Source organism: Sus scrofa, chromosome 3 (assembly GCF_000003025.6).
Source record: "Sus scrofa isolate TJ Tabasco breed Duroc chromosome 3, Sscrofa11.1, whole genome shotgun sequence".
Lineage (NCBI taxonomy): Eukaryota > Metazoa > Chordata > Mammalia > Artiodactyla > Suidae > Sus > Sus scrofa.
Window position 1 is genome coordinate 42,703,815 of NC_010445.4, and position 20,052 is coordinate 42,723,866.

Consider the following 20,052-nt stretch of genomic DNA (forward strand, 5'->3'; position numbering starts at 1 on the left):
CAGTCTGATGGCCCCCGAGGCTGTGACCTGCTTCTATGGCAGGTGTGTGTGGAGCACTGAGCCCAAGAGGGTGGCATTAGTGTTTCGTGAGCACCTATCGTGTGCCAGGATGTCTGAGACCCTCCCATGTCCCCTTGCAAAGCTTGATGAGGTGAGCCATTTAGCAGATAAGCAAACTGAGGCCACAAGGGTGAGAAGGGTTCCTAGGGGTTGGTGCAGACCTTCAAAGGGGATCCAATCCTGCTTCCCAAGGTCAAGATCAGGATGCAGGTATAACACTTTCTCCTTCTTTTGGAGCAAGCCCTCCTCCTACACCGTCCTTGGGCCCATTGGAGACCTGTGTCCAGTTTGGCCCCTCAGAGCATCCCAGCCCTGTGAAAGTGGTTCAGGGAGGGACATATAACCTGTCATTCCTAGGGCTGCAGACGGAGAAGCTGGGAATGTCAATGTGAAGTTGCTGGTGGCCATGGAAGGGTCAGACTGTGCATGAAGCCTCCACAGAAGGCAGCATAGCTGAAGAGAGGCTTCCTCATGCTGTGTGATCATTTTCCAGTGTGGGCGCTGGGCCTGGCCCACAGTAGGCCTGGCCGATATTTGATGATGCATGACATCACCCAGACACCTCTTCATTCTGAACAAACAGGTACTCTCAGGGACAGGCATTGCAACTCAGACTAGGTCTGCTGGAAAACCCCAAGTCAAGCAAAACAAGTTTCCAGCCAGTGGGAGCAGGATCTCCTGTACCACTTGAACGCTTGGAGGATGGCGTGGCTCCCCTGGGATCTCATGGGGGCTGATAGGGCCCATTGAGTGTAAAGTGGAAACTGGGCAGGAGAGACCCCTGTGAACCTCGAGTCTGAGTCAGCTACCCTAGCTGGCAGGATAATCTGCCACGGGTCAGAACCTATCCTGGACAGTGGCATGGCTCTGTTCTGAGGACCCTTTCGAGGCCCTTGGGGCAGGTGAACATGTGGCACCTGGCTCCCCATGCTCCTTCTCTCTACTCCACCCACATGAGCCCATGTCTGCTCCTTCACCGGCTGTTTCTGTGTTCCTGAGCAGTTTGCCAAGAGCTCTAACCTCTGTGTCTCCTTGTAGAAATGGTGATTGATTTTCTGTCTTGAATCAGAAACCATGGGCAGGTTCCACCAGCAAGGAGATAGGTACAAGGCAGGAGGTGGCCAGAGTCCAGGATGGCTGTCATGTTTCAGTCCTACTGGGCTGCTGGAACCCCTGGGGATTCCTTTAGCGATTCTCCTACAGCCCTGGGAACTGGGTGCTGCTACACCCTCGTGACTAAGAAGGAAACTGGAGTTCAGAAAAATTAATTAACGGGTTGAAGATCATGGCTAATAGGTGGTGCCAGGATTTGAACACGATTAACGCCTCCATACCCTCACTGGATCAGTGTTCCTCCTTTCCCGAAGGCACGGGCCAGAATTAGACGGAGGTGCCTCTTGTCCAAAGTGCAGAAAAATGCACAAAAGAACACTGCTCACATATTGGTGTGTTCCCTTCCGGTTCTTCTCCTGTGAGTTGTCACTTCGAATTATCTCTAATCACTTGCTGCATTATTATAAAACTCCGTGAAGAGCATTTAAATAGCTTTGTCATATTTGATTATGCAGGAATAGCATGGTTTCCTGAGCCATTTTCCAGTTGCTGAAAAGTTTACATTATCCCTAATGCTTATTATAAACAACCCTTTAGTGAACATCTTTATGCACCACTATATGCATAACTGGTCACTTCATTTGAGTAAATTCCCCAAGAGGGAATTACTGGCTTAAAGGGTATAAACATTTTTTAGACTCTTGCTCCAACTGTGAATTTCTTTCCAGGAAGCTGGGGCCAATCTGTTCAGTGAATCCCTTTGGGCAGCAGGATGAGACAGAGGCGGAGGCTCCACACTTAGTGAGGGCTGGCATGAGCCATTGAGGCCAAGGGGAGAACACAGACCAGAATCTGGAGACTTGCTGGGTGGTGGCTGCTCTGGAGGGCAGTGGATAGATGTGGCTGGACCTGAGGTCAAGCTAGAATTGAGGGAGAGGGAGTTTCCATTTTGGCACAGTGGAAACGATTCCGACTAGGAACCACGAGGTTGCTGGTTCAATCCCTGGCCTCGCTCAGTGTGTTAAAGATCTGGTGTTGTTGTCAGCCATGGTATTGGTCATAGACACGGCTTGGATTTCGTGTTGCTGTGGCTGTGGTGTAAGCCAGAAGCTAAAGCTCCGATTGGACCCCTAGTCTGGAAACCTCATATGCCACACGGGTTCAGCCTTAAAAAGACAGAAAAAAAAAGAAAGGGCAGAGCCCCTGGAGTTCCTGTTGTGGCTCCCCAGTGATGAACCCAGCTAGCATGTGTGAGGATGTAGGTTCAATTCCTGGCCTTGCTCACGGTTGGGGATCCAGCGTTGTGTTGTGTAGGGTGTAGGTCGAAGGGTTGAAGATGTGGCTTGGATCCCAAGTTGCTGTGGCTGTGGCTGTGGCATAGGCCAGTAGCTGCAGCTCTAATTCGACCTCTGGCCTGGGAACTTCCATGTGCCGTGGGTACAGTCCTAAAAAAGAAAAGAAAAGAATGGAACAGAAAAAAAAAAAAAAAGAGCCCCTAAGAGGAAGGAGTTAAAAAGATTTGAGGAGAGAGCCGAGCCGAGACTGGGTGGAGCATCCATTCAGCAAAGGGAAACCATGGTAGATAGTTCCAACATAGGGGATTTAATTCCAGGGGTTAGATGCTAGGGGCTGGCAGCCTGAGCAAGCCAGACAGCAGAGCACACTGGGGGTAGGGACAGAGAAAACTGTGGATCTGGGTGGGGGCAGCAGCAACTCCAGGGAATGCTCAGCCCTGGGTATTGGGAATATGGCCGGGGGGGGGGGGTGCAGAGAGCTGCTGTGTGCTGGCTGCTCTCTCTGGGGGGAGCGGAGTGGTGTGACTGCCTCTGGGGACCTAAAGAAGCCTGATGGAGTGCCCTCTGTGCCCCTGCCCAGAGGATCAGGATGGGGGCCCCTTCCAATCTCCTGCCAGCACCTCCACTGGCAATGCCTCCCTGAAGTGGCTAGGGACTGGGAGAGGTGGGGCACAGACTTCTAGACCCTGTGGTGTATGGGGTGGAGCTGGAGGTGGGCTGGGTCATAGGCATGTGACAGCAGAGCCCACAGAGCTGGAGCCCCAGGGACCCTGTGGACAGGGGGGCTAAGAGAGGATGCTAGAGCTGGTGCCATGGGGACATGTACCAGCTTGCCCAAGGACCAGCCCAGGGAGCTAGCAAAAGTCAATGGGCAGGGACTGGCCTGGCCCACAGTCCTGAAAAAGCTGGATGTCAGCCGTCATGGCCTGAGAAGCAGCTCATGGTGGGGTGTGGGTAAGTTGGCCTGGTTCACTTCCAGGCCTGCAGCAGCATACTCAAGCAAGTCTCTTCAACTCTCTGCTGCTCCCCATCTGATAACAGGGCCCTCTAGGACAGTGTGGGGCAGGCCAAGAGAGTTCCTGCAAAGACTGAGCTCAGCCCTGAACATCAACATCATTATCATTATTTCAGCAGCATGACTTATTTAGGGTGACACCGCCCACTGGTCTCAGCCACCTACCCTAATTTTGGACAACTATCAGTTACTCAAGACCCCTGGGTCAAACTCCTGGGGCTTTAGAGAGATGAAAATGTGGAACATGGCCTGTGTTTTCTTCTGCGATCGCGGTATTTCATGATCCATGCAGGTCTCTAGGGCCATGTGGCCCTTTTCTGTGCAGACCAACCTGAATCTTGCTCTGAGATACTAAGGGAGAGTTTTCTCAGGGGGCCTCTGGTGGGGAATACTGGCTCCATCTCTGGAGAGCAACCAGGGGAGGTCATGCCCCATCTACTTCTACTTCAACCGAAGAGACTGAGAATGAAGGGCAGGCTGTGACCAAGGATGGTGGTCAGGGCAAATGCACTGCCTCAGCAGCTAAAATTGCCTTGATCCCTGCTGAGGTTGCAGATTGGTCTGAAGGTGTGCAGGTGCCCTCTGCACCCATCCAGCCATCCTCCACTGAGACTGATCTGCACCCCCACAGCTCAGGCCACTGAATGGGCAGGAATGACCACTGAGTGGTTTTAGCTGTTTTTCTTCAGACTCTTAAACAGAAAATGGAAATGAACCATTTCTAAAAGTTGTGTCCATTGAAAAAATTCCTGAGGCTGGGGCTGAGTGGTGCAGTTTGAGAGTGGTCCTTCGGGGGAAACTGGGGCCTGACAGGTCCCCCACGCCTGGTGGCAGGCCTACTTCAGCAGGGTTGTAGATGGAGATTTCAAATGCCTGTGCATACCAGAACATCTGGCGGCTAAAGTCTCACTCTCAGGGCTGAACCAACTAGGGTATATGACCTAGCATCTGGTGTCAACCTAATTGAGTAAAATTAAATAGTAATTCTGCATGAGAAATGAGGTTTGAATCCTTATTCGATTCTTTGATGCAAGCCTGCTGAGCCTCTCCCAATGTGCCTGCCACTCGGTGGGGGTGGGGGTGACAGGGCATCGCCTTAGGAGTCACACTTGTAGCAACACATGAACAACTTAAAACAGTTTTTATTTCTACTTTTCCCATCTTAAAAATTTTCTATAGTGAGGACGTGCTCTTAAAAAAATCAATATGTATATCTCTACAAAAGAATATTATTTGGTCACAAAAAGGAGGGAGGTAGTGATATATGCTACAACATGGATAAAGTGAAGCTAGTCACAAAAGACTGTACCATATGTGGTATGACTCCTTTTTGGGGGGTCTTTTCTTGTCTTTTTAGGGCTGCACTCACAGCATATGGCGGTTCCCAGGCTAGGGGTCAAATCAGAGCTGTAGCTGCTGGCCTACGCCACAGCCACAGCAACGCCAGATACAAGCTGTGTCTGAGACCTACACCATAGCTCATGGCAATGCCGGATCCTTAATCCACTGAGCAAGGCCAGGGATCAAACCTGTGTCCTCGTGGGTGCCAGTCAGATTTGCTTCCACTGAGCCATGACGGGAATTCCTATGATTCCATTTATGTGTGATGTTAAGAATAAGCAAATCTATAGAAACAGAAAGTAGACTACTGTTAGCTGGGGTTTGTGAAAGGGGATGGTGGTGTGATGGCTAAGGATCAGGTTTCTTCTTGGAGTGATGAAAATGTTCTGGAATTAGTAGTGAGATCACACAACTCTGTGAATATACTAAAAACTCTAAAAAAGTGAATTTTTATGTATATAAATTATATCCCAGGGAGTTCCCGTCGTGGCTCAGTGGTTAATGGATCTGACTAGCAACCATGAGGACACAGGTTCTATCTCTGGACCTCACTCAGTGGGTTAAGGATCCGGTGTTGCTATGAGCTGTGTTGTAGGTCGCAGACATGGCTCAGATCTGATGTTGCTGTGGCTGTGGTGTAGGCCGGCAGCTACAGCTCCTATTTGACCCCTAGCCTGGGAACCTCCACATGCTGCGGGAGCAGCCCTAAAAAAAACCAAAAAACAAAACATACCCCAATGAAAGTGTTATTTAAAAAATCAACACATGTTTCCAAATTTGGGAGTAAAGGAAATGTTATATCATTTTATTATAAAAGAAGAAGGAGGTAGACTATACTTTCAGGGATCATTTCTATAGTTTGTGACTAGAGAAGTTTCTCTGAATGTGTAGAGCACCAGAAACCATGAGGAGGAGACGCAGTGTTCTCTCCTGAGCATGAAGCAGGTGGTTGGTTTTGCTTCTGCAGCTACTACTTGCTATTGAAGATTGTTCTTCTCTCTCTTTGAGAGAGTAAGAGGGAGAGAATACCGTGTGAATGGTTTCATTTACAATTTAGTGTTATCTAAAGACAGCTTATGAGAGTAATAAACTTGTTAAAAAAGTAAAATAAAAGAAGGAGGAGTTCTCATCATGGCTCAGTGGTTAACAAATCTGACTAGGAACCATGGGGTTGCTGGTTCCATCCCTGGCCTTGCTCAGTAGGTTAAGGATCTGGCGTTGCCGTGAATTGTGGTGCAGGTTGCAGACATGGCTCGGACCCAGTGTTGCTGTGGCTCCGGTGAAGGTTGGCGGCTACAGCTCCGATTACATCCCTAGCCTGGGAACCTTCACATGCCGTGGGTACGGCCCTAAAAAAAATAGGCAAAAAAAAAAAAAAAAAAAAAAAAAGAAGAAGAAGAAGAAAGAAAAATTATTATGGAACTTTTTGGCTCCCACCGGATGGGGAGACTTCCCCAGGGGCCCCATCATTTGCCCTTCCCATCATTTTCAGAGAGAGTTGCAGGAGCCTCCAGAGCCTAGGAGCCTAAGCTTGGGTGGCCCAAGTGTCCCCACCCATCCATCTGCCCCAACCCCTTCCTTCAGGTGCCCTGTCCCCATCACTCCAGGATACCCCTGCTGCCTCCCTGCTCTGCTCTCCTAACACGGTCTTCCCCATTGGCCCCTGTCCGCTTTTGGGACCTAGGCTCCCTGCTGTTTCACCTGCCTTTGGGGTGGGGCCTGCATAGTTTTCAAGTGAGTGCCACCTCTCCATGCTGTGGCCTGAGTGAGGCACCCAGGGAAGTGGCCCTCAGGGGCTGTACTAGACTGACGGCGTGCTCCTGAGAATAGTCAAAGTCAGACCTGCTCCAAAAAGTACCTCTTAACTGGGCTCCCTGGGGGCAAGGCAGACCCTAACCTTCCTACCAGTGGGCTATGCTGGGGACTGACTGGAGCAGAGGCAGAGCGTGAGCCCTGTCTTCCTTTCTGTCTTCGTGAGCATGTGTTGAAATCCAGCTGTGCTCTGACCATTATATGTATCTCATGAATGAGCAAACTGTCTTAGCTGCTTAGCTGTGTACTCATGGTCATGCATCAGCAGAGAAAGTGGGTTCCTTGTCATGAGAAGCCTGTAAGGCAGAGCTGCCCAAAACTACCCCTAATGGCTCAGAGAGCACATAGCACTCAGTCAGGGGCAGTGCTTCCCAGTTTCCCAGAGCCTGGGCTTCCCCTGCGATGTGTAGGGATACTGATGCCATATTATGCACATCTGCCAGCTGTGGGTGGGCAGCAGCCTGCAAGTGATGATGTGAATTGCCAGCCGTCTCCTCCATCATCAGGCAGGCATGATGCCCATATGCCACTAGCTTGTCCCAGGGAGCACGAAGGCCGGACTGGCTTGCATGCATCCGTCTGTAGTACGCTTCGCTTCATCCCTTCTCAGTTTTCCTTTGACAGACCTAGGCACATCCGTCATGGGCAAGCTTGAAACGGATAGGCTTGAACTTAGGGTGTCTTTCTGGACTGAACGCGTCTTGAAGAAATCGGCAGCTACTCCAGGTGGACAAACCAGGAAGGCCAAGCCAGTTCTGCAGGGGGGAATAACAGGCCATCGGGGCCAGCAGCCTCCCGGAGCATTCCAAAAAGCCTCGAGGACGGGGGGCCAGTAGTGCCTCCTGGAGCAGGTAGCTTGAGGGCCGAAGCGGGCCTGGGTGGCCCGGGGGCCCGCCCGCAGGTGGCCGCGCGCACCCGAGGCCAGGTGGGCGTGCCAGGCCCCGCCCCGCCGCGCCAACCGGGGGCGGGCAGCCGAATGCCCCGCCCTTCTCGCGCGCCGGGTCGGAGGCGGTGCGGGAGCGCAGCCGCGCGGAGCCGGAGCAGCACGCGGGAGCGCGGCCCCGCAGCGGGCCGGCCCGAGGGAGAAGCGCCGCGACCCGGCGCCGAGGTGACCTGGGCCCGGAGCGCGGATCCTGGCTCTGAGAGCGACCCCGGACCGAGCGCGGACCCCAGCCCCGATACCGGCCCTGAGCGCGGCCTCGCCGGTCCTGGCTGCCGGGCCGCGGGCATGGACGGCGCCCGTTCACCCTGTGAGTCCCGAGCCCCCCGCCCGTCGCCTTTGTGTGCGCGCCGCGCCGCCGCAGCCCCCTCCCCGCTCGCCCCTCCTGCGCCCCGGGCCGCCGTCCTTTGTGGAGCAGCCGCCTGGCCATTACCTCCCTCTCCCCCAACCTCCTTCGTCCCTCCGCGGCCCAGGGCTGAACCGGACACGGGCCCCCCACACCCCTAGCCCGAGCCTCCCGGCCCTGTCTTCACCCCCTCCCACCTCCAGGGACATCCCAGTAGGCCCCCTTTCCTGGGGCTGGGCAGGGCACAGGTGCCCCTCTTCCCGGCCCCCCTGGGACATCCCAGCAGGCCCCCTCTGCGGCCCAGGCCTGAGGAGGGCACGGTCCCCTCCCACCCAACCCGGCCTCCTGTAGCCCCCTCCTCAGAGACTGCCCAGTAGGCCTCTGCACTGCCGGGGCGGACAGGGAACGGGCCCCGGGGCGGCGCTGTCTCATCCCACAGCCCGGGCAGGTGCGGCGGGCCCGAGCTCACACCAGCCTCTGTGTCCTTGCCCGCAGAGATGGACGACGATGGCGGCCGCCGAGAAGCCCCCGGCGCACTGATGGAGGCCGGGCGCGGTGCGGGGCCCGCGGGCATGGCGGAGCCCGCGGCGGTGCCGCGGGCGCGGGCGGCGCGGCCCGGGCCCCAGCGTTTCCTGCGGCGCAGCGTGGTGGAGTCGGACCAAGAGGAGCCGCCGGGCCTGGAGGCTGCCGAGGCCCCGGGCGCGCAGCCCCCGCAGCCGCTGCAGCGCAGGGTGCTGCTGCTCTGCAAGACGCGCCGCCTCATCGCTGAGCGCGCCCGCGGACGCCCGGCTGCCCCCGCTCCTGCCGCGCCTGCAGCGCCGCCGGGCGCCCTTGCCGACCCGGTCCCCGAGCCTGCTGGCACGCAGGAGCCTGGCCCAGACCCCGCGCCCACGCCGGTCCCGGATGGTGGCCCCAGCGAGGAGGAGGCGGAAGCTGCGAAGAAGGAGGACGCTGGGGCGCCCGAGGCGAGGCCTGAGCTCGGGCGCACACGCCGGGAGGAGCCCGAGGAGGAGGAGGACGACGAGGATGACCTCAAGGCCGTGGCCACCTCCCTGGATGGCCGCTTCCTCAAGTTCGACATTGAGCTTGGCCGAGGCTCCTTCAAGACGGTCTACAAGGGGCTGGACACTGAGACCTGGGTGGAGGTAGCCTGGTGTGAGCTGCAGGTGAGGGACGCGCTGACTGCAGGTGGGCAAGTGCGTTCTGGCATCAGGTCATGCCTGGCTGGGCTTAGGCAACCCTGGTGGGGCCGTCTGTGTGTCACTGTCATCCTCTGTGCTGGTGGCTGTTTGTGCCTGAGGACTGTATGGTGAAGGTTGGGAGAGGGAGGTTGGATCTCCCAGTGTGTGGGCTGGTGATGAAGAGGGGGGCATTTGGAGCGGGTGTCTGTCAGTACCTCTCAATGCTGCTCCTTCTTCTCCACTGTCCAGACCAGGCTGTCTGGATAGTCTGTCTTTGCAGAAGAAATGTGGGGGCTGCAGGGCCCTGTGGTTACAGGGTGGTTGGGGGGACTCTCAGTTGCTCTTAAGTGAGCACCTTCCTATGTCTTGCGGAGTGTAGATGCCCCAGTTGGGGATGTCTGAGGGGCTTCTTCTGGCCCGGATCTGTTTAAGGTGAGGCCTGCTGGGCCCTTGGGTCTGTGGAACCAAGCCTGGAAAGGGTTGTCACTGGCTTCTTGGGGCTCCTAGGTCTTGTTTGTTTACAAAATGGATGTGTGAGAGATCTTAAAACCAAGTCATGCAAAGTGCAGGTGGGCTTTGTTTTCTTTTGTGTTTGTTTTTGTGGATGCGGAGTCTCCAGATATGCATTTTTTATAACCTTGCCCTCACCCGTTGGCTGTGTCAGCCCCAGCCCTGGAAGATTATATAAATGGTAACTCAAGCTGCCCTGGGCTGGCCATGGAAGCCAGGGCAGCGCCTGTCACAGTGGGTGTTTACGGGCCCTCCCTTGTTTGGGGGAACAGCTGTCAGGCACAGGGCTGGCCTGTATGAGAGAGCCGGCTGCAGATGTAAGCCTACCTCAGCACCCTGTAAAGTTAGCTGGGCCTTCCAGTCCTGACGCAGTGTGGCAGGCAGCCTGCCTTTTTGGCTCAGAGGTGGGATTTTGGTTGCTTTGTCCTCTGGGCCCCTGCAGGGTGCCGTGTGTGTGTGTGTGTGTGTGTGTGTGTGTGTGTGTGTGTGAACTGGCTAATGCATCCAGTGTCCACCTGTTCTCAGCCTTTCTCCTGAGACAAAGAGCTCCAGAGACCACCCCTCCCCATGGCTCTTTGGTTCTGTGGTGGAAATACAGACTTTTAACAGTGGGGCCAGTGGCATCTGGTTGAGTCCCTCAGGAGGGACCAAGAGCTCCCCTCCCCCATGGCCACAGGTTCTGGGCCCCGCTGAAAAGTTGTTTGTGGTCTGGGGCCCTGGGTGTGCTAGGATGGCATGGGAATGAGCTAGGCATCTCTGCTGCGGGTGAATTTAGAGAGGAGAGAGGACCTGGGAAGGGAAGACCAGAGAGGGAAAAGAGGATGCCCAAAGCTAGAGTGTAGCTGTGCGCCTTCCCTCCTGCCCTGCTTGATCTTGCCAAGCGACCTAGTGTGGCATCCAGGCACCCACGGGTGCTGTGCCACGGAATGCCTCTGCAGGGTGGAGGGCAGGAGTGGGGGTGCTGCAGCAGGCAGGAACTGAGTTGGATCTCAGCAGCGGAGCCCAGCAGATCTGGTTGAAACATTGCAGGCGCATGTGACCCTTGGAGGATGTTGTTAATTCCCATTCCCTTTAAGGCAAGGCAAACTCTTCTGCCTCTGGGTCCCTAAGCAGAACGGCACCAAAGTGGAGCCTGGCTGCTTGCTATCCAGGGGGCTTATATTCCTATGTTCTAGGTGGGAGTGTGAAGGCGGGAGATGGCTTCTAATCCGTCTGGTTATGTTTCTTTTTTTTTTTTTTTTTTTTTTTTTTGTCTTTTGTCTTTTTGTTGTTGTTGTTGTTGTTGTTATTGTTGCTATTTCTTGGGCCGCTCCCGCGGCATATGGAGGTTCCCAGGCTAGGGGTCCAATCGGAGCTGTAGCCACCGGCCTACGCCAGAGCCACAGCAACGCGGGATCCGAGCCGTGTCTGCAACCTACACCACAGCTCACGGCAACGCCGGATCGTTAACCCACTGAGCAAGGGCAGGGATCGAACCCGCAACCTCATGGTTCCTAGTCGGATTCGTTAACCACTGCGCCACGACGGGAACTCCCTGGTTATGTTTCTTATACTGAAGTTACTGGGGGCCCTGTGCCACCCAAGAAACTGTTCCCGTATTTCCCCCAAGAAGAGAGCTGATGTGCAGCATTTAGGGTCAGCTGCCTTCTGCTGGGCGGGTCTAAGAGGGTTTTACATGGGCCGGGGCAGGACCCAGCTTAGAACAGCAGCTGAGAGCCTGTTGTGTGTGTGTACCCTCTTCTTCACTAAATAGGAGGCTGTTGTTTCCCTCACTTTATTGTTGAGAGCCCCCCCCCCAAGGTCACCTGTGAGGATACAGATGATAGAGAGAGATTGCAGCATCATGGGAAAAGGCTGTCCTTAGGAGAGGTGATGAGGGTGGAGGGCAGGGTGCCTGGGTTAGTCCTCTCAGACCACCAAGCACAGAGAGGGTGACAGGTGACATGCTGGCCTTGTGCCTAGGGAGGGGGTTTCCTAATGCACAGGGCGGAGATGTTCACCCTTCACCCAGCTCTTGGAATTCCCAGGCACCAGGGCTCCCAGTGAAGAGTGGATTGCCAAGAGCATTGCTTTCAGTACAAGAAGCTCTGCAGGGTTCCTCCTGCCCTCCAGCCCCCCTTCCCCAACCCCCATAAGCTCCTCAGCTGGCAGCTTTGGAATGCTCCAAATTCGGTTTCCATCTCTCACCCTTGGGACCATAGCTTGGTGGTCTGCGAGGACTAATCCAGGTACCCTGCCCACCTCCCTCAGAGATGAAATAGTGTCACCTGCTTGCTTTTTCCAGGGTTCCCTGCCAAGGGGAGGAAAGGCTGCATTTTTGGACCTAATAAGTCTAACCTGGAGGATGTAAGATCCCTATGACTTCCAATTTCCGTCTATAATTTAGTGTTGAAAGAGCTTTGCAGAAAGAGCAGTATGTGTTCATATCACAGTGAAGGGCAGAGAGGTGTTTTCACCTGAATTCTCCAGATATTCAAATCTGACACTGATTTTTGGGAGGAAGCCATTTTAAAGTATTACTTTCCCTTCTGTTTTCTTTGAATGAACGTGTATTTCTGGCACCAGACCACGTTACAGTAGAGGAAGTACGAATGCAACCAGAACCGCTGCCCTCATCCTGGCTCACGTTTCCCACATCCCCCTGGCCAGCTCTGGCCCCTCGCAGACCCCATCCCGTCAGACAGGGCACGGAATTGCTAGGGTCTACTGGTCAGCTCTGGGCTGCCTGGGGTGGGGCAGGTCTGGGCCACTAGTTCAGTCCCAGGTAGCTCAGGGAACCCTCTCTCACCTGCTGATGCTTCTGAGCCACAGGCAGTGTCTCTGAGCCAAGAAAATTCAGCCCACCCAGATCCCAGCCAGCATCTAGAAGCCTCGTTGGAGGTGGCCTGTTGGCCTTCCCTGCCCTACTTGCCTAAGTGACTTCCTCAAGACACTGGAGAGGGCCTTGGTTCTGAGCCGCTCCCATCAGCAGACCCTGCCTTCAGGGAAGATGGGTCTCAGGTCCTCTGTGCTGCCACCCCCACAGAAGGAGCTATGAGATGCCCTTTCAGGGTTGGGCACTGCCTCTTGGGGGATTCCACCCAAAACACATGTTTCCTGCACTTGTGTCCTGGCCTGTGCCCAGTGTGGGAGTCATTTTACTGCATGGAAGTGTCAGTCCTTTTAACCCTCTGCCCATAGTACTTGGAGGGGCTTCCCGGGGCTACGAGAAGGGGGTACCATGGGACCTGAGTCCCTGCCAGCCAAGGACATTTGGCTGGAAACCTCAGGTGTCATCATGAAGCCATCCTGCTCTGCACTGCCCATTGGTGACTGGGCTCCAGACCAGGGAGGGGCTTGTGGATATGGGGACCACAGGACCTGCTGGCATCTCCTTCGAGTGGCCCATGTATTCCCCACACACCGACCTCAGCCGGACCTCAGTGTCCCGTTCATCTGCCTGTGCCCCAGAAGTGGATGATGCCCACAGGGGCTTGCTGTGTGCTGCTGTGCTGAGCATGCCAGTCCCTTTGATGTCCTCAGAGGACAGCCAGGTCTGCCTGCCACTGGTGTGGCCTGGCACCTCTCTCTTGGCTGTGGGTGGCCACCTGTACTGGGTACTGAGCTCACACAACTGACCATACCAGGTGCACTGGCGCCTTTCATAGACAGGCTGGGCATATGCCCTCTGGTCTGGGGGGCCTGAGGCCTGGACTTGAAAGGTGCTGTGGCCTTATGTGGGAGGCTCAGCTGCTAGCCTCATCTGCTTCAGAGGAGCCACGAGCAGCCTGATCTGGCTGCATGGGGAGATAAGGGATGTGCAAAGGAGATGGTGCTTGTTTGCTGGAGCACGACACTCAGGGCTCAGCTCAGTCACTTTGCTTGCTTGCTTATTTATTTATTTATCTTTGTAGGGCTGCACCTGTGGCACATGGAGGTTCCCAGGCTAGGGGTCCAATTGGAGCTGTAGCTGCCAGCCTACACCACAGCCACAGCAACCCTGGATCTGAGCCGTGTCTGTGACCTATACCATAGCTCATAGCAATGCTGGATCTTAACCCACTAAGTGAGCCCAGGGATGAAATACGCATCCTCATGGATGCTAGTCGGGTTTGTTAACTGCTGAGTCACAAAGGGAACTCCTTTATTAATTTAATTTAATTTATATTTTATTTTATTTTTTGCTTTCTGGGGCCACACCCATGGCATATGGAAGTTCCTAGGCTAGGAATCAAATTGGAGCTGCAGCTGTCAGCCTACGCTCCAGTCACAGCAACTTCAGATCTGAGCCATGTCTGCAAACTACACCACAGCTCACAGCAACGCCGGATGCTTAACCCACTGAGCAAGGCCAGGGATTGAACCCACATCCTCATGGATACTAGTTGGGTTCATAACCCATCACAAAGGGAACTCTCTTTATTTTTATTTTTATTTTTTGCTATTTCTTTGGGCCGCTCCCGCGGCATATGGAGGTTCCCAGGCTAGGGGTCGAATTGGAGCTGGAGCCACCGGCCTACGCCAGAGCCACAGCAACGCGGGATCCGAGCCGCGTCTGCAACCTACACCACAGCTCATGGCAACGCCGGATCCTTAACCCACTGAGCAAGGGCAGGGACCCAACCCGCAACCTCATGGTTCCTAGTCGGATTCGTTAACCACTGCGCCACGACGGGAACTCCTTTATTTTTATTTTTAAAAAATCTTCTAAGCGTTTAATTTTGTTGGAAGAGGTGTGATTTGGAAGTGGTTGGGTGTCAACACGGAGCTTGCTCTGCCAAATGACGTTTCATATGCCACCCCGAGCACTGTTCTGGTTTGGTTGGCTAGAAAGGTTGGTGCCAGCTGCCCGAGGGGCCTGTGGAGTGTACTGGGAGGGGCCCACCAGTGCAGCAGTGTGGGTGTCCAGAACCCAGGGGCCCTTCCTCTGCCCCCAAGCAGTGTTGGCAAGGTGAGTGTGGTCAGCACACTGGTCAGTGACGGACCAGCAGCCTGGCTGTGAGTCACCATTGTAGGCACATCGGGCATTGAGGCTTATTCCCTGTTGGAAGCAGCTGCTCCTATGGCCAAGTGTGTGCCTCTCAAAGTGTCCTCCAGGCCCTGGCTTGCCAGGGTACCAGGCTGGGCCTGTTTCAGGCCCAAATTGCCCAGTGACTTGGACACCAGAGGGAAGATCCCCAGACTAACTTGGGTGGTGGGCTAGTGGGCATCTCTCCAACTCCTGTGCCATTTCCAGGTGATGGCTGGGGTATTACTCTGAGGTTGGTGAAGCTTTGCTGGTGGACTATTAGCAGGAACATAATGGTAGCCAGAAAATTGCCAAGAGAAGGATAGAGGGTGGATATTCCAGAGGGTTCCCAACACTGGGTCCTGTGCCTGAGCTCAGCAGAATAGGCTGTTGTGGTTTTATGGGCTCAGTGGCATTTTTGGGGGCATATGTCCTGGTTCCAGCCCTGGAGTACCATGGTGAGCAGGAGAGTGGTGGTAAAAGAGCCAGGTTGTCATGGAGGAAGGATGTTTGTAAGAAGCCTGCAGGATGCAGAGGAGTGAGTCTGGGGAATGTGTGTTCTGTGGTTGTGGCCCAGCTGGATTTGCTGAGCACCTGCCACTCACCTTCCAGAATGGCTGACTCCGGCAGCCCTCTGCCTGGCCATAGGCATCTCCTGGGGCCAGTGGCTTGGGCTGGCTCCAGAGTGGAGCTGGATGAGGCTAAAGGTGGCAACACAGGGCTCCAGGTCACCACTTTGATGGAGGAGAGCTTGACCCAGTCCTGCGGGACTTTGGGCCACAGTCTTGGGTCTCCTTTGTGGTCTGCCTTAGCTGAATGGTGAGATGGATGCTGACATCTGCCAGAGGTGATGAGAAGAGGCATTGAGGAACTTCACAGCCAGGCAGGGCCCCCTGTGCAGTTAACACCAATACTCTGGGTGCAGGGTGCCCTGCTGCATTTGGACCCCGGCCCCACAGCTTCCCGGTGGGCATCTGCCTTTGTGAACTTTGGTTTACCCGTTTGTGCAGTGGGGATAGTGCTGGCTGACCCTCCCAGGGCCATGGGGACTACGGAGAACACCGAGCCTTGAACAGGCACTCAGAGTTAAGTCTCTTCTCATCCAGGCTTGCTGCCCCCTGCAGATAAACTGTTTTAAGAAACTGAGATTGAAGTAGAGAGCCAGCTGAACCTGGAGGAGCAGGGAGGCCTGCCTGAGGCTGGATTGGTCACAGGGTGGCGCAGGGGCCTCGGGCCAGGCTGGCTGAGGGCTCTGCCTGAGCATGTGGCTGCTGCAGATAAGGAAGGGGTGTGAACATAGCAGCTGGAATCTCTAAACAGATTAAGATCTTCCTCTGGCCACAGACAACCCAGGGCCATGTTTTGGGTGGAGAGGCCCCTAGGTGAGGACAACCTGTCAGGTTGGCACCCTGAGTCAGCTGCAGTTTCTCCTACTTCAGATAGCTTTCAAATCCAACTCTATTCCCGAGAGAGTTGAATTCTCAGATTTCCTGGAATACCTGCCTTCCACCTCCAATTTACGTCAGCTCTCTTTAGATACAAGTTAAAGTTTTTGGAAAAGAAGAAAAGTGATCAAGGCAGCATGGTATAGAGCAGTAAGTCAGTGGAATGGAATGGAGAAAGATGGTCATTTTAACAAATGGTGCTGGAACAGCCCGACACCCACATGTGGAAAAATGAATCTGAATGCAGACCTTATACCTTGCACAAAAATCAACTCAAAATGGATCATAGACTTAAATATAAAATGCAGAAGTTCCTGTGTGGCTCAGCAAATTAAGAACCCAACATAGTCCAATAGGTTACATGTGGGTTCCATCCTTAGCTTCACTCAGTGGCCTAAAGGATCCTGCATTGCCAGCGAGCTCAGATCTGGTGTTGCTGTGGCTGTAGCTCCAAATCGACCCGAGCCTGGGAACTTCCATAGGTCACAGGTGCTGCCATAAAAAACATAAATAAATAAAATGCAAAAGTGTAAATCTACTGGAAGATAACATAGGGGGAAACCTAGGTGCCCTTGGGTTTGGCAATGACTTTTTCAATACAACACCAAAGATAAGATCTGTGAGAGAAAAAATTTTTAAGTTTAGCTTCATTAAATGAAAAACTTCTACTCTGCAAAGGCCTGCAAACAAATGAAAAGTAAGGAGGAAAACTTTGCCAAACATATATCTGATAAAGGGCTGTTACCCAGAATGTACCAAGAACTCTTAAAACTTATCAATAAGAAACTAACCAACCATATTAAAAAATGGGCCAAAAACCTTTTTTTGTGGGCCAGGGAAGGGGGGACACAGAGCCACGGCCTCCTCCTTGCCTCTGACCTTGGTTTCTTTTCTTTTCTTTTTTTTTAAATCTTGGCGTTTTAAGGCCATACCTGCAGCATATGGAGGTTCCCAGGATAGGGATCAGCTTGGAGCTACAGCTGCCGTCCAACGCCACAGTCACAGCAACGCTAGATCCAAGCCACATCAGCGACCCACACCACAGCTCACAGCAACACTGGATCCTTAGTTCACTGAGCGAGGTCGGAGATCAAACTTGCAACTTCATGGTTCCTAGTCGGATTCGTTTCCACTTCGCCGCAACGGGAACTCCATGACCTTGGTTTCTTAAACAGAGGAAATTACATGGGGTTGGGGTAGGGGAGGAAGTGGGCTAAAGACCTAACAAACATCTCATTACAGATGGCAGATAAACATAGGAACAGATGACCCCCACCATATTTCATCAGGGAAATGTATATCAAAACCAGGAGACATCACTAGACCCCTATCAGAAGGGTGAAAGTTCAGGACACTGACAATACCAAATGCTGACAAGGATGAAGAACAACAAGAATTTTCATTCACTGCTGATGGGAATGCAAAATGGTGCAGCCACTTTGGAAGACAATATGGCAACATCTTAGAGAACCAAACACATTTTGAGCACGTGATGCAGCAATCATGCTCCTTGGTATTGACCCAAATAAGTTAAAACTTATGTCAGCACAGAAACCTGCACACAGACCTCGACAGCAGCTGTATTCATAATTGTTAAAACCTGGATGCAAACAAGATGTCTTTCAGTAATTGAACAGATAAACTGTAGTATATCCAGATGATGAAATATTATCCAGGGCTAGAAAGAAATGATACTGAGGAACATTTAAATGTGTGTTACCAAGTGAAAGATGCCAGTTTGAAAAGACGGCAAACTATATGATGATTCCAACTGTATGACATTCTGGAAACAGCAAAACTATAGAGACAGTTAAAAGATCAGTGGTTGGCAGATGTTAGGGGGGCGGGAATGATGAATAGGTGGTACGCAGAGGATTTTTAGAGCAGTGAAACTATTCTGTGAGATACCGTAATGATGGATACCTGTCAGCATACATTTGTCCAAACCCATAGGATGTGCAGCACCGAGAGAGAACCATAATGTAATCTCTGGACTTCAGTTAATAGTAATATATCGATATTGGTGCACCAGATATAACATAGTACCACACCAATGCAAGATGTTCATAATGGGGAAAATAATAGGGAAAATTGTGTGTGTGTATGAGGGGGGATAAGGGAACTTGTATTTTCTGCTCAATCTTTGTATAAGCGGAAAACTTCTTTAAAAATAGTTTATTACTTAAAATATAAAACAGTGTAACAACTACATTAAAGAAGTTTGCAGAAATGAAAAAAAAATGCCCATAATCCAAGTGAATATAACTGTATTATTTTCACGTATTACCTCCAAGTTGTTATTTCCTTACATATATATCTTTTATACATACAGCTGCCTTCATTGCCTGTCATAGCTTTTAAAATCTTTGTAATTGTTTCTAAAGTGTGCCTTAACGCTATTTATTGGCTTGCAAGGAGAGGCTGTGGTTTGGGGTTTATTCTTTGTACTTCCTCTTCTGGTCCTCTTGGAGGGGTTTTCCAGAAAGTCCTGCCCAACTCTGGAGGGGAGGCTGCAGGCTGGGCAGAGTATCCCTGGCTATGGAGAGGCAGCCCCATCTGGATCTCCTGAGCATCTGCTTCCGGGGGCTTCTGTGCCAAGTGGTCTTCATGCTCTCACGCATGTGTTGGGAGGGCCTGGGCAGGGGTCCCCCTGATACCCCACCTCCCTGAGGACCAGGGCTGGCTCAATGCCCTTGAGCTCGGCATTTTTCCTGGTGTTCAGCAGTAGGGTCTCTCTGGGTGCTCCAGAAATGAAAGGTGATATGTCACGAGCCCTGCCCAGGCACACAGGTAGAGGAGCTTGTGGCGTGGAGAGGGTGCCGGGGAGGTGTGGTGCCCCTGAGTCCTGGCATTTGTGCATGGCTGTCCTGGCTTGGCTCTGGGGGGGCCTCCTTGGCAGGGTACTTCAGGCCTGGCTGTCAGCGGCTGGGGGCAGGATTGAGGGCAGGAGGGCAGGAAGAAGTGGGGGCATGGTGAGGACTTTCTTGGAGGCCTAGACCCACGTGTGAGTTCATCAGGTCCTCAGTACCACCTGGAGAAGTTTGGGGATTCTGTTTTCATAGATGAGGAGACTCAGGGAAGGTGGCTTACATCCAAGCACTGAGAGACAGCAGCTGATAGCATACCTCAGGCCTCTCCCGTGGATTCCATGTGTGTTCAGAGGGTTGCTGTGGAAAGGGAGTTGTTACTAGATGGGCTTGGGGAGTGCTGGGTCAGGCATGCGTTGCTGTTGTGGGACTTTTCAGAGCCTTTAAAACACTCCCTGTATTGTGACGCTCTTGATGGAGTGTAGGAGGCCTGGCACCTCTTCCTCATTTTATTTTATTTGCAAACATCTCATGGGACCAGGATGGCTCCTGGGGAGTGTCCTGTTGGCTGACTGTTGTTGGAGGTATACATGTTCCCATGGCATGCTTCGGTTCCATTGCAAATACCATGGGGGTTCCCGTCTCACTTGTCTGTGGTGTTGCTGGCAGCACTTGGATCTAGATATGGCCTTGCCCTAGAGATTCCCTACCTGTCTCAGACCAGAAGCTTCCCTGGAAAGATCTGTCCTCCTTCTGATGTCCACTTTTCCCCCCAGGCCTCCTGCTTTCCTGGTTCTCTGTGTGCCTGCTCAGAAGTGGATGAGGTGGGAAGATTCTCAGCTGCAAGCCAAGTGTGGCTAAGCAGTGCAGACCTTTGATCATCTCCAGAATCTGAAGCCTGGGGATGGCCAGTCGGGGGCCATAGTGACTCAGCAGTGTCAGAAGGGACAAAGGTGCTGTCCCTCTTTCTCTTCTACTTTCCTCAGCCATGTTGAATGTATCCCCAGGCTCATTGCCTCGTGGTGGCAGAAAGGCTGCCATAGCTCCAGGCATCATGACCATAGGTAAAATGTCCATATTTTAATCCATAGAGCAAATGGTTTATCGGTAAGCCCCTTTGGTTTTTCTGGTTAGAATGAGATTGTGTGGCCTCACTTAGCTGCAAGGGCTTCTGGGAAAGGCCAGGCACAGTCCGTTTTGTTGGTAGAGGAGGGTGGCAGGCAGTGGGTGCAGGGATCGGAAGTAGGCAATGACATTTGC

At 53.1% G+C, this 20,052-nt stretch overlaps 1 protein-coding gene across 31 annotated transcripts in view; it reads left to right on the forward strand.

Moving 5' to 3' along the window:
• WNK2 (WNK lysine deficient protein kinase 2) overlaps positions 7,574-20,052 on the forward strand; it is a 126,263-nt gene continuing 113,784 nt past the window's right edge. For 22 of the 31 annotated variants that reach the window (XR_002342931.1, XR_002342932.1, XR_002342933.1 and 19 more), the window contains exons 1-2: positions 7,574-7,826; positions 8,358-9,058. Coding sequence is in view for 27 of the 31 variants with exons in the window: in XM_021088153.1 (XP_020943812.1) it covers positions 8,360-9,058 (699 nt within the window). In the remaining 4 variants the exon portion in view is untranslated. Of the gene's footprint in view, positions 7,827-8,357; positions 9,059-20,052 lie in introns of those variants that run through there. The other 9 variants (XM_021088155.1, XM_021088159.1, XM_021088164.1 and 6 more) reach the window with 2 other exon arrangements.